Below are 18,179 nucleotides of genomic sequence, written 5' to 3'. Positions count from 1 at the left end.
AAAGGAATATGATTGGTACAGCAGTTCGGATGCTGGTTGGGATACACACATCCCATATTGGCGTGCCTGGGTACGAGTCCCCGCTCTGCCTTCAATCTAGCTTTCTGCTAAAATGCACACTGTGGGAAGCAGCAGGTGGAGTCCCTGCAACCCACATGGGAGATCCAGATAGAGTTCTGGGTTCCTGGGTTTGGCCTGGCCCAGCCCTGGCTGTTGCAAGGATGTGGGGCACAAATCAGTTAATGAGTCTTCCACTCATTAACTTGATTCTCTTGGACTAGTTACTGACATGTGTTAACATCAGGGTTTTTGCCCATAAAATAAAGATCATTCTATCTATCCCCAAGAGTAAAATTTTCTTATAATGGGCTTAGTGCCATATTCCTTGTTTACATTGCACTAGCCACAGTTGCAAGTTTACATGTATTTTTATAACTGATTAATGTCTTAGTTCGCCATCAGAGTATAGTCTCCGAAGGGCAAATGAGTTTCTGTTTTCCTTCAATCCATCAGTATTTATTGCACACACACTATGCTAGGGATCCATACAACAATGAACAAGATAAATAAGGCAATCATTATCTTCCTAGAACTTGGGATGCCTTTAAGATACTAAATACTAAGTAGATATTTGTTGAAAGAAACCAACATAGTAAGTGCCAAATGCTAAAAATAAATGGTAAGAGGCTCTAGACAAACCATAGGTTAGCAGTAACTTTTTTTTGCAGTACTCTTTAGCAGATTAACAAGGGGACTCCAAAACGTTCATGAAAAGTGGAATTAAAAGACAAGGCAGGGCCGGTGCCGTGGCTCACTTGGTTAATCCTCTGCCTGCGGCGCCAGCATCCCATATGGGCACCAGGTTCCAGTCCCAGTTGCTCTTCTTCCCGTCCAGCTCTGTGCTGTGGCCTGGGAGGGCAGTGGAGGATGGCCCAAGCACTTGGGAGACCAGGAGGAAGCATCTGGCTCCTGGCTTCGGATCGGCACAGCGCTGGCTGTAGTGGCCATCTGGGGAGTGAACCAAAGGAAGGAAGACCTTCCTCTCTCTCTCTCCCTGTCTATAACTCTGTCAAATAAATAAAAAATAAAAATAAAAAAAAAAGACAAGGCAAATTTTCTGTGAACTTTCTGAAGTTCCTGGTATACAAACATGAGTGCATATAAAAAGATAAGCATGACTGGAGCAGCTCAGAGCTTTGTTTTGTCCACAACATGGTCCAGGACGTTGGTGAAGAATGGGAGATAGCTCTACTAGCTTTAGGAAAAATTAAATATCCAAATAATAAACTGAATCTTGAGAAAAATTATCATGTTCCTTCACCTAAATGTATCTGAAACATTATATTGTACTAAAGAAATATTCATTAACTAGTAAGTTACTTTAGGTAATTTTGAAACAAGAATCATAGGTTAAATGACAAAATTAAATATCCTGCATGTGAAAAGTGATGTCCTCTCTCCATTTTATTTTTCCCTATTATAAAAAAATAGAAGAATTGTTATGTTCAACCAAGTTATGGTAAATAACTTCAACCTTATTTTTTAAAAAGCCCTACATTTCCTAATTAACATTTTGCAACATTTGTTTCCAATAATAATTAATATTTTGCTTCACTTACTTTGGTAACCTATTGCCATGTTTGCTTTCTTGCTTTTCACTTAACCACTTGCAAGTAAAAATTCCAAACAGAATGGCACTACTATTCTAAGAGCAATCACATGTAAAGCTTAGCTGTTATGTCCCCTCAGCAATCTCTTTTTTAAAAGATTTATTTATTTATTGGAAAGGCAAAGTTAAAGAGAGGCAGAGATACAGAGACAGAGAGAGAGAGGTCTTCCATCCGCTGGCTCACTCCCCAGATGGCTGCAACAGCTGGAGCTGTGTTGATCAGAAGGTAGGAGCCAGGAGCTGCCCATATGGGATGTCGGCACTGCAAGCAGTGGCTTTATCCGCTATGCCACAGTGCTGGCCCCTTCAGTAATCTTTGTTCTAAAACTCTATTACTTTTCTTTTCCTTTTATTTTCAATCATACTGTTAGTTTTGGTTAGCATAATCCCTTCTTAAAAGTGTTCACAGGGGGCCAGCGTCGTGGCATAGTTGGTAAATTAGCCACCTTCGACACCAGCATCACATATGGGTGCTGGTTGAGGTCCTAGCTGCTCCACTTCCGATCCAGCTCCCTGCTAATGCACCTGGGAAAGCAGCGGAAGATGGTCCAAGTGCTTGGGGCCCTGCACCCATATGGGAGACAGGGAAGAAGCTCCTGGCTCCTGGCTCCATATTGGCGCAGCTCTGGCTGTTGCAGCCATCTGGAGAGTGAACCAGTATATGGAAGATTCTGTCTCTCTCTCTCTCTTTCTCTCTAACTCGGCCTTTCAAATAAATACATCTTTAAAAAAAGAAAAATGTGTCTACAGAAGATGGGAGAAGAGTGGCTGAGTGGGAAGACTCTGGGAAGAAATCTGAGATTTAGAGTAAATGTAGCCAATAATTAGCTGTGGGTCCCTAGTCAAATCCCTTAAGATCTTCTCCTATAAAAAAGGAGAGGATTGCGTTAGAAGATTTCTACGGAGCTTTTGAATTCTAAAACACTGTGACTGTGAAACCAACGTTGTAGCAGACAGAGCTGGATTTGGAATCAGGAGGACTGGATTTGAGCATAGCTCTGCCACACACCAGCTGTGTGAACACGGACAAGTCATTTAATCTCTCTAAGCCTCACAGAGATTTTCCTGCCAGACTTGGGAAGGATTAAGGGGGTTATTGTATGTCAGAATGCCTCCTTCGCCCTAAAAGAACTACCCAAATGTCAAGTATTATTTTAGAACGCCCAGGCTTCCTCCTTTGGAACTCGTTAGTCAATCAGAAAAAAGCAACCTTAAATAAGTCAGGCCTCATCAATTCAAGTTGCAAAACCAGGACATGCAAGTATACTTAATTGTGCATCCTACTCAGTTTACCGAATTTATGGTTTGGTTCTATAAATGCGTCTGCTTTGATGATTAACAACGCTGGCTAACGCTGTCGATAGGTACTCACTTGTACAGGCCGGTCCTCCTTAAGAAGATGGTCAGTGATCTCGGAATCCAAGTTTTGGGGGAAGGGAGGGGTGGGCGAAACCGTGCACACAGCCTCTGACAGAATTTAAAAACGGATGTTCTCAGTCAGGGAATAACTTCGTGTCGAACCTGCAGGTCCCCTGCGAAGGATGGCAGACCGGGGCCAACACGGAGAGTGGATTTTCCTGTTTTTCAAGCGAGCCAGGGCAACCCTAGAGCCAAGTGCGCTTGGGTGGGCTGCAGGCGGAACTGCCCGGGCCAGACAGCGGGACATGTCACCCAGGCCGGCCCTTCCTGTTCTTTGGGCTCCGTGGAGGCCTTTTGCGTGGAGCCGGGGACCCTAGCTCGTGCGTGCACACTGGCCACCTTTGTTTTCGATTACTCAGCAGGGCTGACCAAGCGTTTCCCTGGGAATGGTTCAGGGCGCGCACACGCCCCTTTGGGGCACGCGTGAACTTTGAACGCGGGGTAGTGCCCAACACCTCGTTCCGGCTCAAGACTCGAGACGCTGCAGGAAGATGCCTCGCCCGGCGGCGGGGAACGGCGGTGCGGCGGCCGTTGGCGCGGTTAGACGAGCCTGACCTCCCGGCCCACGCAAGAGGGTCGCAGCGCCCAGGTGGCCGCGGCCGAACGCGCCGGCCGCCCCTCCCCGCGCAGTGCGCACGCGCGCCCGTCATCCGGGTGCTGGCTGCGGCTGCAGGTTGCGCCGGGGTGGCGGACCGGGGGCGGGGCTAGCGGCTCATTGTGCGCAGCGCTGTGCGGCGCCGCCGGCCGCCGAGGCCCGGGTGGAAGTTGGCGCTGCTGCCGCCGCCCTGCAGCCCGCTCGCTACGCTCTCCTAAGATGGCTGCCGCCGCCGGTGCTGTGGCAGCCTCGGCCGCCTCAGGTCAGGCGGAAGGTAAAAAGATCACCGATCTGCGGGTCATCGATCTTAAGTCCGAGCTGAAGCGGCGGAACTTAGACATCACTGGCGTCAAGACGGTGCTCGTTTCCCGACTCAAGCAGGTGAGACCCGGCGTGGTCCGCGAGGGCGAGCCTAGGCCGCGTCTCGGCGCCCCGTCTCCGCCGCAGCCGCCCGGCCGCCCGCAGCCGCCGGGAGCCACGGGGCGGAGCGGCGAGGGGGTCCCGGGCGGCGGCCGCGCGCGCGCGCGCGTGTGTGTGTGTGTGCGCGCGCGCGTGTGCAGGGCGAGGACCCTGCCGCGGCGCCCCCGCCCCCGCGCGCTGGGCCGGGCCGGGCCGGGCCGGGCCTGGCTCGCCGGGGGCCCGCGAGCCGCCCGGGACCGACCGCCGCAGCCGAGCGCGTCCCCGCCTCCCCCGGGACGTCCCCGCCAGGCTGCGGAGGCTACGGCTGGCCGGCGCGGCCTCCCAAGGGCGGTCGTGGAGACCTGGGGGTCGCTGGGTCCCCAGCCGTGAGCCATGGTGAGCGCGTGCACTTCTTGGCCTCGGAGGGAATGGTTACTTCGGTGACTTCTGCGAAGTTACCGTTTAATTGTGCCCAACCGTTTTCTCCCCTTCTGGGGGAGGGGGACTGGTAGTGGGAGCTGATGGGTGGGTGAGAGAGAGGTTTTGTTTTCTACTGGGTTTTTAGTTTTTGCATCAGCGTAGTGATCTGCTTTTTCTGCCCTGGCTAGCTTTCTGGTTTATTTGAGTGAGCGTTGGAACAGTAGTAGAAGAGCAGTCAGTTTGCGTTATGGAAATTAGGAACACTCCTTAGTTATTTACTTCAGTAGCTAGCACCTTTTCCGCAGTAGAGCGTATTTAGATTTTTGTTCGGCATGACATTTAATTGTCAACTCGGTAGAATTTAAAGCTCCGTGTGATTTTGATACCTAACGATTTGTTACCCCTCCCCCCGAAAGTTTCTCTCTCGCGTAGTTTAATTGCCCTTTTTGTTTGTTTGTTTTTTTGAAGTCGGTTTATGAAATGACTGGCAATTCTAATGTCTTGAGGCTTGAGGTTTGCTAATTTTTTTTTCATTTCGTTTTTATAAAATAAGTTTAGATAGACTGTGTAGCATATTAACTTCTCTTTCTAATGTAGGCTATTGAAGAGGAAGGAGGCGATCCAGATAATATTGAATTAACTGTTTCAACTGATACTCCAAACAAGAAACCAACCAAAGGCAAAGGTTGTTACGAGTTATGAACATATTTTAAAATATATTTTGGTTATATAACTTGCCTCTGCTCTTGTGCCACTTGCCCTGTTTATATAGTGCTACTCTTTGCTATTTCCCTCTGGCACTCTGCCTTCTTGGGTCAAGGAAGAAAAGTTACTGTTGCCAGGCTCTGGAAAACTTGTAGCCCTTAAGATTTGGCTGAAGCAGACCAGAAAGTGAGAGCAGTTGTTTATTGCTTCTGAAAAAATTACAAAGTCAAGTTGCATAATGATACTTCATAGTGTGAAGACCTGAAAATACAGTTTAATACATGTCTCCCTTGCCCCACAATTGGCAGAGTATTGATGGAATTCCTACCGAATCTTTCACCTTGGCTCCTTGCTATTTTCTCTAGTATATTAAAAATCTATAACCTTTATGTTTCTTATTTTGTTTGACTTGGTGGACTTAATTTGTGTTTATGCCATCATACTTCTAATTTTCAGTGAAATTCAAAACTCACCAGTCACACTCATAAGGTAGGGGAAATCCATGATTGATTAGCTTTAAAAAAGAAAAAGTTAAGTTATAGGGATGGTAAACATTTTTACTTGATAACTTGTTAGCCAGGCCAGAGTGAATATTTCTAGGATGTGATGATTTCGTGACTAGCTAGAAATGGCTTAAAGCAAACCTTGTATTAATATAAATGGGATTTAGGTTTTTAAAAAACATCTGGTGAGTGAAATCTTGATTTGAATACTGGCAAATTGCTCTCTCTCCCTCTTTTATTGGGCCGTGGCCAAGGGTGGGCTTGATGTCTCTGGACCCTAGTACCTGTGTAGTTTCCATACAGAATATATCATAGACAACTGTGGCATTCTTTTGGTAATCTTTTTTTTTTTTTTTTTTTTTTGACAGGCAGAGTGGACAGTGAGAGAGAGACAGAGAGAAAGGTCTTCCTTTTGCCGTTGGTTCACCCTCCAATGGCCGCCGCGGTAGCGCGCTGCGGCCGGCGCACCGCGCTGTTCCGATGGCAGGAGCCAGGTGCTTCTCCTGGTCTCCCATGGGGTGCAGGACCCAAGCACTTGGGCCATCCTCCACTGCACTCCCTGGCCACAGCAGAGAGCTGGCCTGGAAGAGGGGCAACCGGGACAGGATCGGTGCCCCGACCGGGACTAGAACCCGGTGTGCCGGCGCCGCAAGGCGGAGGATTAGCCTGTTGAGCCACGGCGCCGGCTTGGTAATCTTTCTTTACCACGTTAAGTGATCCAGATGCCACTCCAGCCACCAAGTGATTGCAACCAGAATAATGTGATTGAGTGGCTTACTCTTGAAGGGAATATTACATTTTGATCTGAAGCACTGGGTATCCGGATTAAGCCAGTACTCTTCGCTGGCTGAGTCTTCAGTATGTATGGAAGGATATCAAAAATGGCTAAGAAGCACTCCTTGGTGAGAGGGGAATGGTGAGGCAGAGAAGATCTTTAGAAAAGTAACAAAGCTATCATGAAGGGCTGTAACTTTTACTGTAATTCTGACTCAGTGTATAACTTGGAGAGATTAATTTGTTTCACTTCTAGAGATAGTTCCCTGTTTTTAGAGATCCTTTTGTTTACAGACCAGAGGCTCTTTTGAAACAGGGAAGCATAAAAAATTCTGGAATAAGTATAACAGGAATTAACTGTGTTTCTCTTAGTAGTTTAAATTCATATCAGTAATTTGATAGATGCTGTTTTAATTATGGTTTTAATTTATTTCAGTTGACTTAATGATTTTAGCATTTAGAGTAAACTTCATTTGATTTTATTCAGCTCTAACCTTTTTAATTTCTTTATATCCCTTTTTCAGTTTCGATTAAGAATGTCATTTATCTTACCCTTAGAAATAGTTTGGGCTGGCACCGCAGCTCAATAGACTAATCCTCCGCCTTGCGGCGCCAGCACACCGGGTTCTAGTCCTGGTCGGGGCACCGGATTCTGTCCCGGTTGCCCCTCTTCCAGGCCAGCTCTCTGCTGTGGCCCGGGAGTGCAGTGGAGGATGGCCCAAGTGCTTGGGCCCTGCACCCGCATGGGAGACCAGGAGCAGCACCTGGCTGCTGGCTTCTGATCAGCGCAGTGCGCCAGCCGCGGCAGCCATTGGAGGGTGAACCAACGGCAAAAAAGAAGAACTTTCTGTCTCTCTCCTCTCACTGTCCACTCTACCTGTCAATACCTGTCAAAAAAAAAAAAAAAAAAAAGTTTGAACAATATAAAATTGTAAGGAACTTTTCAGTATATTTAAGTACATTAACTTTTTAAATATGGATTTCAGAGCTACTTGAAGATTATAACTCTGATGTTCTATGTCTTACGATCTTTAGTTAGAAGTTGTAATGTTTTATCATTTGTGAGTACTTCATGAACTTCGGTCTAGGACTTCCATTGTACATAGCTCTAGTCTTCAGTTCCCAGGATCACTGTCCTGAAAGTCCTGTGAATTACAAAGAATAGAATGTAAGCCCCCAACTCAGAACCTAGTTTATGTTAATTTGCTGTTAAAATGCTATGGGTAAGATTATTTTTAAATTAAGTTAAAATAATTTTTAGAAATCAAATTTGTATAAGGGAAAGTTGCTAACATGTTGATAATTAATGTAGCTTTAAAACCAAGGATATAAGAAGTTAACTGATGTTTTAATGTGATGTCAGTGTTTCAGTCTGCTTGCTGAATTACCCCCATTAAGTTCTTTTTGCCAAATATATATTAATTAGTGGTATTAACCTTGAACATAATTCCCTCTTGGTCATGTCACTTTTTCTTCAATGAGTCTGTTTCTTCTTTTGTAAACTTGGAAATTTTACTTGTTCATCCATAGGCTCTTTTAGCTCTGAAATTTAACAATTGTATATAGCTAGGAGTAAGAAGAAAATTGCTTTCTGTTCACCTTAGACAGATATACAAAGAAGAAACAGGGAAACTCATAGGCCCCCAAGCAATATATTTATTCTTCTGACCAATTATTAGAAAACAAAAGGGGCAAAGAAAGGGATTACTTAAAAGTAATCAGGTAGGGGCTACCTGTGGTGCTGTTACTTTGATTCTAGCTCCCTGCCTGGGAAAGCAGTGGAGGATGACGGAAGTGACTGGGCCCCTATACCCATGAGGGAGATCTGGAGGAAGCTCCTAACTTTGGACTGCCTGGCCTCAGCTTTTGGGGCTGTTTGGGGAGTGAACGAGTGGGTGGAAGATCTCTCTCTTAACTCTGACTTTCAAATAAATGAATCGGTAATGTGTGTATATATATGAGAGAAGCAGTTAGGTAGACCAGTAAGATATAAGATCACGGCTTGTCAGGAAAGTAATAATTCTTGTAATCTTAAAATAGCTAGTAAAAGTTAAATTTAAAAAAGCGGGGCTGGGGGTGGGGCGTCGTGATGTGGTAGGTAAAGCTGCTGCTACAACCTGGCATCCCGTATGGATCCTGGCTGCTCGACTTCTGATCCAGCTTCCTATAATTGCCTGGCTTAAAGCAGCAGAAAATAGCCCAAGTGCTTGGGCCCCTGCACACTTGAGGGAGACCCTGATGAAGCTTCTGGCTCCTGGCTTCAGCCTGGCTCAGCCCTGGTTTTTGTGGCCATCTGGGTTGTGAACCAGAGGGTGGAAGATCTCTCTTTCTGTCTTTCCCTTTCTCTGTAACTCTGTCAAACAGATAAAAAAGATCATTGAGAGAGAGAGGAGTGGGTGTTGTGGCCCCATGAGTTGAGGTACAGCTTGGGACTCCTGCATCCCTCTTTGGAGTGCCAGTTACAGTCCTAGCTATTCCAGGTCTGGTCCTGCATTTTTGCTGATGTATCCTGAGAGGCAGCAGATGATGGCTTACGTTCCTGGGTCTATGCACCTATGTGGGAAACACAGATGGAGCTTTGGCACCAGGCAACAGGCTCCTGGCTTCATCCTAACTCAGCTGTGGGTTTTATGGGCATTTGCAGAAGAGGAGGGGAATCATGGCATGATCAATTTCTGTCTGTCTCTCTGTCTCTACCTTTCAAGTAGATGGAGATAAATAAATAGAGACAAGCTCCATGGGTCTGGAAAAATCACTTAGGTGCAACATGCTTATTGTATAAATGTAAGGTAACTATTTTAACTGTTTTAAAATTATTGTGTTTAGACAGAGGAAAAAGAACTATATTCTCATAGAATTATTTTTTAAAGATGCAGTTATGAGCACCAACTTGCAATGAATGTTGATAATGTTATAGTGGGTACTTTATAAATTTGTTTACATAGTTAATATGGTACAATAATTTGTATTTTAGATTGCTTTTCCCTTCTGTGTTTTTTCACAGTCTTTCTGTTACGAAGTTGTTAATAAATAACCTAGACAAAAGCTTCGCCCATTGAGATTTAGTGTCATATTATTTGGGTGTGTGTTAAGAAAGTGGTTAGACTGGTAGAGCTAACTCATTACTTGTTTAAGAGATGATAGATTCAGTCCTTTGGTTCACCTAACAATGGCTTCTTTTCTTTGAGATTTTTAACCTTTTAAGGTCACCTCTAAACTTCAGCAAAAGTATTTAGTTAATAGGAAGTATTCAGAATTACGTTTAATAATACTGTACTTACTGATGTTGAGATTAATTTTGTAATCTCATCTAGGCTTTATATAGATTAAAACTCCTATATAAAAATTGATTTTTTTCCCTTATTGATACAAGTATTATTTGAGGTTACAGTTTTGACCAAACAGCTGATGTCTAATTTTTGTGGCAAATAATATATTTATAATTACACATTACTCTGTAAAGCTTTTTAAAGTTTATGTGTGAATCAAATAGGACAATATAGAAATCAGCCATATAAAGCACATTTTATATAATACACAATGACAGTGTAATACTCATTTTTGACTCCCCCTCCTTTTCAGATTGCAGTATGTTTAGCTGGTAAGGAGCTTGCTACTGAGAATTATGGTACTCTTGGGTATGGAATTGTGCTGGATATACCTTGAGTGCCCACCAGACTGAAAGCTCATTAGGGCCCGCAGGTGATCTTTTCTGTACCTCTTTCTTTGTGATGGCTGGTATACAGCATGGCACATTCTAGGTACTCATGAACGATGTGTTGAATGAATACTTAGGGCCATTTGTTGGCTTTCTTAATGACTGCTTTTTAAAAAGTCTCTTGGTGCCTGTTCTTTGTAGGAAGCTCATACATGGGGGGACTAAGAGTCTTTACTGTCTTCCAAACACTGTTTTTAAGTTGCTCTCTCAAGGGCACTAGTGACTTCTCCTTACATAATGATGGGTAAAGGGTATGCTTACTTGCAGAATACAGGAATCCTTGCTTAATGCTGTTATTCTCTACCAAGTTGTTGCTTTGTTGGAAGGTCTCCTATTCTTCATTGGAATATTGCCCAGCCTCGAGGTTGTAAATATCATTTTCTTCACAAGGCCAGCCTTTTTGTCTTAGCTGTTAAAACCTTCATTTGCCTTCACAGTTGTATTCAGTGGATAATGTTGATCACCAGAGCACTCCTGTCCTTTTTCAGCTATGAATCTTGTCAGACGTGGTGTGTGTCAGGGATCCTGGTGGGGTGTTAGGAAGAATTTTCTTATACAGTATTTTAAGATAGGATGCATCTTCCAAGTTGGTCATCTAGGTGTTCTCAATTAGTAGAAAACTCCAGGTTTCAGAAACTTGTCTTTTCAATGAGCCCAGGTAAAATAAAGTGTGAATTGTGCATGAATTGAAGGGAAAAAAAAGTCATCATTATTAGTTGCATCAGAAAAAAACTTTAACAAAGAGTTTGAACAGTGGTTTAGAGTTTAAGGGTAGAAATTATCAATTTATTTAATCAACTATTGACATTACAGTAAAAGGGCCTTAGTGTTGTGCAATTACAGGGGTTAACTGTTCATGTCATAAACTGTACAGTCTTGGCTGGCGCCGTGGCTTAACAGGCTAATCCTCCGCCTTGTGGCACCAGCACACCGGGTTCTAGTCCCGGTTGGGGCTCTGGATTCTATCCCGGTTGCCCCTCTTCCAGGCCAGCTCTCTGCTATGGCCTGGGAAGGCAGTGGAGGATGGCCCAAGTGCTTGGGCCCTGTACCCGCATGGGAGACCAGGAGAAGCACCTGGCTGCTGGCTTTGGATCAGCACAATGCGCCGGCCGCAGCGGCCATTGCAGGGTGAACCAGCGGCAAAAAGGAAGACCTTTCTCTCTGTCTCTCTCTCTCTCACTATCCACTCTGCCTGTCAAAAAAGAAAAAAAATAAAAATAAAAAAATAAACTCTACAGTCTGAGTAACCTCACACGGCAACCCTACTACCCTCGAATAGTAGTTTATATTCTGGTTTTACAGTATTGTTTTCCAACTGTTAAAGGGAAGATTTTCATTAGAAAATTTAGGTAATCCAGAAAAGTACAAAAAAGTGAAAATCATCCATATTCCCAACACTCTGAATTTGTCATAGGGAGCATTTTGTTGATAAGGTATGTAGCAATGTGTGTAGGAAGAGGTTTTTTAAAAAATAATAATAATTAATTTGAGAGGCAGAAAGAGACAAACAGCTAGAGTGGTGTCTCCAACACCTGAAGTCTGGAACTTAGTCTGGATCTCCCACATGGGTGGCAGAAGCTCAGCTGTGTGAGCTACCCCCTGCTGTCTCCCAGCGAGCCCATTAGCAGAAAGCTGCAACTTGAGTTGAAGCACAGCCAGGACTCTAACTCAGATGAGATTTATGCATCTCAAATGGTGCATTAACCACCGCACCAAATGCCCACCCCAGGACAAAAATATGATGTTTAAGGATTGCCCCCCTTCAACAACTAGAATAGGTTCACACTGTATGTGGTGTTGTTAAAAGAAGATGTGCAGATTTTTTCTAGTCTGGAAAATAACTTTGCTCCTGTAGTCCTCTCTTTCTAGCTTTAGCTACACTCAGTTATGTCAGTGGTTGGCAGTCAGCAATCTGCAGCAGAGTTATTTGAGTTTTTAAAATATAGATAGCAAGCTTTGTTCCCCTAGAGATTTGGGTTCTGTTGTTCTTTTGGGGACCCTGGGTATCAGTATTTTCTGGAAGCTGCCTGGGTGACTCTCATGTGCAGCAGGAGTTACTGGTGACTGCCCTAACGTTTAAATTTAGCATCATTTTCATTCATCTCTCTTTGCACTAATCAGTTTCCAACTAGTTTAATATACTTTAGTTTTTGATTCTCACAACAGTGCTAAGTTAAGCAGAAGTTCTTTTTATTGATAAAACAATTTTAATCTGTTTATTTATAAATGTGACCTCTTGTGAATCCAGTTAAGTTTTTGCTATTCTTTAAAATCTTACATGTGTATATGTTTGTATGCCAGAAATGTTTATTCTGGTTATATTTGGATGACGAATTAAGAGATGTTAAGAAAACAACAGTTTTTGTATTTTCCAAATTTATTATAATAGATGTGAATTTATTGCAATTTTTCAAAAATAAAAGTAACCTGTTAGATGACTGTTGTGTTTGAGTCAATGTCCAAGGCCTTTTAGAAAAATGAGTTCATTGCTAAAACACCAGTTTACCAGAAGAGAAGTTAAACACATGCGAGCAATCAACATAAGGCATAGCCGATGGTTATTTAAGATACTGTGTGCAGTTGGAGAGTGGCTGTTGCTAGAAACAGTAATGCTGTTCACTTTGGCGTACCCTCCGACTCTTCCCTCGTGTGCAGCAGAAAGCCCGTGACTCAACAGTTCGTGCATCTCATAGCAACGTCTGTGAATGTTCAAGGGGAGAAGTTACTCAGTCACGAAGTATTTTGGCAAAATTACTTTAAAATTTACTTGTTAAGAGAGTTTTGTTTATGGCTTGGAAGTGTTTCTCAAAAACGGAAACTGCAGGCCTTCGTAAGACTGACTTGCCTTTGGAGGAAGAAACCATCTTGTGATCAAAACCCACTATTCACTTTTCTGAAACACAAAGAGTTCTAAAAACTGAAAAGTTTTAAAACATTTGGTGGCCTAGGGAGGCTATTCGTAGATTTTTTTGAAGATTGTAGACTATTTGTAAATTGATCCCCTTTGATGTGATATGCATTGTATCATTGCACAAATATTTCTGCAATTGGTAGTGAGATACTATTTCAGAAGCTACTGAGGTAACTTTTAAAATAATTTTTACAAGATTTATTTATTTATTTATTTGAAAGGCAGAGTTACAGAGAGGCAGAGGCAGAGAGAGAGAGGTCCTCCTTCCACTGGTTCATTCCACAGATGGCTGCAACAGTGAGAGCTGGGCCTATCTGAAGCCAGGCGCCTGGAGCTTCTTCCTGGTCTCCCACGCGGGTCGAGGCAGGGCTCAAGGACTTGGGCCATCTTCTGTTGCTCTCCCGGGCCATAGCAGAGAGCTGGATGGGAAGTGGAGCAGCCCGGACTCAACCAGCACCTATATTGGCTGCCGGCACTTAGGTGGCTGCTTTACCCACCACAGCACAGTGCGGGCCCCTAACTTTTAAAAATTTATTTTTCAGATCATGTTTAATACTCAATTTATTTTTTGTTTTCGTTCCTCAAAGCATTGCAGTTTGGTGTCAGTCTGCATTAAGCTTTCAGTTAGCTACTTCCTCTTGGGCTTGCCACTACTTCCCTTTGACCAATTCACATTTCCATGGCACATGCCAGATTCCCTGAAGGACAAAACAAATGAATCTTGTTAGCTGATTGCGTAATTTGCTACGGGAGCAACAGCAGCACAGACTTAAATGGAACAGAGATGTGAATGGTTACTGACTGTACAAAAATGTGCCAATGGTAGTGTTGCTTGTTGGAATCTGAGGTTTTTTAAGTTTTTCTTTGTTTCTCATCTGACATTACAAAAGTTAGGGGCCTGTAAGATGTAGTTTGTGGCATCATTAACGTTAGGAATATGCAGTTGTTATTGGCAGGCTACAGTTGCATATGAAGCTAGTTTGACTGCCTTGTCCTAGTGGGGCCAAGTAGAAGTCCAGGCTTTGTTTACCACTAGCATCCGACCCAGGACTTACTCCGTTATCAGTCAGGAAATACAGAATGCTCCTGTCTGCTGATTTGTTGTATTGTAAGTTCTAGGCTGGTTGATATACACTACAGCCTTAAAAACGAGTTATATTTTATGTGAGGAGGGAAAATACATGAAGTCTTCCAAAAGTTCATGGAAAATGAGTGTTATGAGAAAATTTTGCATGGATTTAAAAATTTTTGTACTGAAATAAACTTATCTTTTCCATTTTTTTCCACAAACTTTTAGAAGTGTTTTTTTTTTTGTTTTTGTTTTTACACAGGAAGAAATCACAGTAGTTTCTACTTTAACATGTATAAAACAAGCCCAAAGTTACAACTAAAAGCATTAAAAAGTTAATGTAAAAGTTTGGTTTTCTGCAACACAATATCAGTATGCCACTCCAGGTTCATTTTTGTATATTTGAAATTCTTGGCCTCGTAGTCCTGAGTTTCTAAGCTGGTAATGTTTATTGTCTAATGCTTGTGTGTGTGTGTGTGTGTGTGTTGCAGGGAGGGTGTGGGGTGGCAGTGTATGGCTGTTCTGCAGGTTGTTTTTCAGTGGTGGGGGGTGGGGGGAAAGTTTGGTATTTTTAAAACTTATTTCTCCCAGAAAGTAACACCTTTAAGATTGATTTTGTTGTTGTTTACTTTCCTGTTAAAATATATTCATTTAAGAAGAAAAATTGAGCCAATCTAAAGAAAAAATGGTAGATTAAGTAGATAGGCAAAAATCCTGAAGCTGGCCTGTGAATGACTGAGGCTTGGGAAGCCCTGGACCAGAGGAACAAGAGATTAGAGGAAGATGCCTGCTTGCTGATTAATAGCCATTGGAACCCACTTCTGTGCAATCGGCTAGATCTGGCCAGTCTTGTCCTGCAGGGTTACAAGTTCACAGTCTTCAACTCACCTGGCATTTGTAGTGTTAGCCTTTCATCTTTGCTAGTCCCTGAAAAGCTGCATTCCAGTTAGAGGGATTTTAGGCATTAGGAAGCAAAGTGGAGAAAATTTGTCAGACTGGAGGAGTCCCAAAATATCAGGGTAGTCCTTTTTATTTCACGTGGAAAGGCAATGTTATGCTCCCTTAGGGTAAATATATGGTGTCAGGAGGTACCTAGAAGGAATAGTCTTCTGTGTTTTCTGTCCAGGAGTAACTGTTCAACCGGGGAACCATCCTAACCTAACTATGGTTGGAGGTCCGACAAGCCAGGCCATATAAGGGTACACCAAATGGAATTTAAAAACTTAAAAATTAAATTAAAAAATTTTGTAGTCTTTGTATAATATTTCTCCAAAAAATATTTTTTCTGTGAACTTTAAAAAAATATACGTGTTTATGTTCATCTGCTGAAAGGCAGAGCAGCAATCTGCTGGTTTACTCCCCAAATGCCTGCCACAGCCAGGGTTGGACTGGGCTGAAGCCAGGAGCTTGGGACTCCATCGGGGTCACCTACGTGGGTGGCAGGGGCCCAAGCACTGTCTAACAGGAAGGTTGATCAGAAACAGAGCAGCGTGGACTCTTACTCCTGTATGGCATGTGGGATCCCAAGCAGCCGAACCTCCTATGCCACAATGCCTGTCTCCTTTCATAGTAGGCATTTTCATTAACTTCTTGAAGACTCCACAAATCCATTATGCATGAATTTAAAAGTTTCTACACTAACATAAACTTGTCTTTTAATTCCATTTTCTACAAGATGTTTGAAGTACCTTGTAAACAAACTATCTCTCAAGCACACACAAGAAGCCCGTTACTGTTGGTGCCTCTGAGGCAGGGGAGCCAAGAGCTAATGGTCATTGGCAGAACTTTTTAAAATCGAATTTCTGCTTGTACCTTTTAGATTCTTTATGATACCTCTGTATTTTCTGTTCTAAAGTAAAAATTATTTTAAAATGTAAATTAAAATACCACAGGCTCATATATAAATGTTTGCTAAACCTTAATTCCACTTCTTTTAATATTTGCCGATTTCCCTCTAGTTTTATATATGCATATATTTGATTAAGTAGAGCTAGTTCTTTGTTAACCATTTCATATACACACACACACACATAATGTTTAGTGATCACATCAGGGAAATTGGCGTACGTGTCACTTCAGACATATATTATTTTCTTTGTGTTAGGAATTTTTTTTAATATTGTGGAACATTCTGTCTGAGTGTGATAGAAGAGTTTAATGAGCTCTTCTTCATCCAATACTATTTTCTTTTTCAGGAAAGGAATATTTTTACTTTTTTCTTTAAAAGATTAATAAATACTTTCTGATGAACAGGCTTTCTCAGTGGTTCTAATCTAGCCTTTAAGAACAGACTAGTCAGAGAGGCTTGTTCTCATTTTGTAAAATTTTCACATACAAACTAAATTTGGTAGCAAAGAGAGGGATAATGGTGATAACTATAAAATTAGAAGGATGTATACTTTTATCTGAAAGACCATAGTAAACCAAAACTTGTGTTTTCCCTAAAATAAAAACACCAACATTTTAAGTAGGAAATTCACGCCACGATATGTGCTGCACTTCATCACTCATTTGATTCTCTTGAGCCTTCATGTACTTCCAGGGTAAAAGGAAAATGTCCACCGTGTTTTCACGTCCCTACACAGACCCGGGTCTTGCTGTGCTTTTATCGCTTATTCATGGGAAGGATTTCACATTGGCAGTAGTTAAGACAGACAGGGGCTGGTGAGGAGACCGGGGAGAGAGAAGCACTGTAGCCTTCTTCAGGTACCCCAGCAGCTGATCCTCCCCACCTCCACCCCAGGCTTGAGCTCAATGGTCACACTGCCAGGGCCTGCTGCAGGGCTAGAGAAAAGCTCATAAGTTGGCCTCAGGGAGGAACATCTGTTCACATTTCAAAAGAAATGAAAAACATTTAAGTACAAACGTTCTAGCAGCTGTGTTTTACAGTCTTCTGATACATTATGGATTTTAAAGTAGGTTTTTGTGAACTAGACTGAAAATATAATAAATTTTTAGCACTGGCTGTGTGGAAAGCTTTTTTTTTAATGTGGAAAACGTTTTTAAAGTTCCAGCCACCAATTTGTAAAGTTTTCAAGATGAGATGGGCAGAGAAAGTCTCTAGGCTGTCTGGAAACTATTAGCAGTTTCTACTCCACAGCAATTTCTGCTTGCTTTAAATCAGTCATCATGTTAAGTGACCAGTGCTATTTATACTTAGGTTTTTGGACAAATAAAAGACTACTATTGAAGTAGTCACTGTACTTCAGGAATTTCTTATCTCCATGGGGAGGCAGGATGTACTTGAACAAAGTACAAGGCAATGTATAATTAAGTGATGAATGTATTGTAAGATGCAAATTAAAAGTATGAGAATTGTTATTTAAGAGTAAGCTTGTTGTGGAGAACTTAGCAAAGGCTTTGTGGGGATACAGGTCTTGAACCCAGCTATTAGGTGACTGGTTATATGTATATATGTTTATGGTTAGTACAATGCCATTGAAAGGTACTGCTGCTTCTGAGAAAATTGAAGAGACTTCAAGTGGTTTAAAGAAAATGTAGCATATTTGTCAAGTCAGTTAAGATGAGGGGTTGATATGTAGGATTATTTGCACAGTATATTTCCACACAAGCAGCATGCCATTGTTCATGAGGTTTTGTTGTTGATGTTGTTTGGGACAGCCAAGACCAGGTGGCTGGTTGATTAGCAGTTGGCATTAGTGGATTTGGGAGTGGAGAGATACTGCAGGGTAAACTGAATGTTATTTTGCTTTTAAGGAAATAAAATATTGATTGTTAACCCAATTTCCTTCTTCCACAGGTAAAAAACAGGAAGCAGATGAGTTGGGTGGAGATGCTTCTGTGGAAGATGATGCTTTTGTCAAGGTAAAATGTTAATTATTCAGGTTAAGACCTTTATGTGGAGATTAGCATTTTGCATGATGAATTTTCTGCATTTCATTTGAACAAGACCCTGAAGTATGTAAACTAATATTTAGTGATATTGTCAATCTCATTAACTCTCATAATTGAGAAACACAATTGCTTTTTATTTAGT

At 42.4% G+C, this 18,179-nt stretch overlaps 2 protein-coding genes across 11 annotated transcripts in view; one reads left to right on the top strand and one right to left on the bottom strand.

Annotated features, from left to right (window-relative positions):
• RNF111 (ring finger protein 111) overlaps positions 1 to 3,585 on the bottom strand; it is a 142,857-nt gene extending 139,272 nt beyond the window's left edge. For 3 of the 7 annotated variants that reach the window (XM_062206020.1, XM_062206021.1, XM_062206030.1), the window contains exon 1: positions 3,042 to 3,585. The gene's annotated coding sequence lies outside the window, so the exon portion shown is untranslated. The remainder of the gene's footprint in view (positions 1 to 3,041) is intronic. The other 4 variants (XM_062206025.1, XM_062206026.1, XM_062206024.1 and 1 more) reach the window with 3 other exon arrangements.
• Positions 3,586 to 3,846: 261 nt separating this feature from the next.
• SLTM (SAFB like transcription modulator) overlaps positions 3,847 to 18,179 on the top strand; it is a 50,265-nt gene continuing 35,932 nt past the window's right edge. For 3 of the 4 annotated variants that reach the window (XM_062206014.1, XM_062206011.1, XM_062206010.1), the window contains exons 1-3: positions 3,848 to 4,064; positions 5,100 to 5,187; positions 17,943 to 18,007. In XM_062206014.1, coding sequence (XP_062061998.1) covers positions 3,903 to 4,064; positions 5,100 to 5,187; positions 17,943 to 18,007 — 315 coding nt within the window. In that variant the 5' untranslated portion in view covers positions 3,848 to 3,902. Of the gene's footprint in view, positions 4,065 to 5,099; positions 5,188 to 17,942; positions 18,008 to 18,179 lie in introns of all 4 variants that reach the window. The other variant, XM_062206013.1, reaches the window with a different exon arrangement.

The sequence above is a fragment of the Lepus europaeus genome, chromosome 11 (genome assembly GCF_033115175.1).
Source record: "Lepus europaeus isolate LE1 chromosome 11, mLepTim1.pri, whole genome shotgun sequence".
NCBI classification, from domain to species: Eukaryota; Metazoa; Chordata; class Mammalia; order Lagomorpha; family Leporidae; genus Lepus; species Lepus europaeus.
This window is presented reverse-complemented; position numbering and strand designations above follow the sequence as displayed.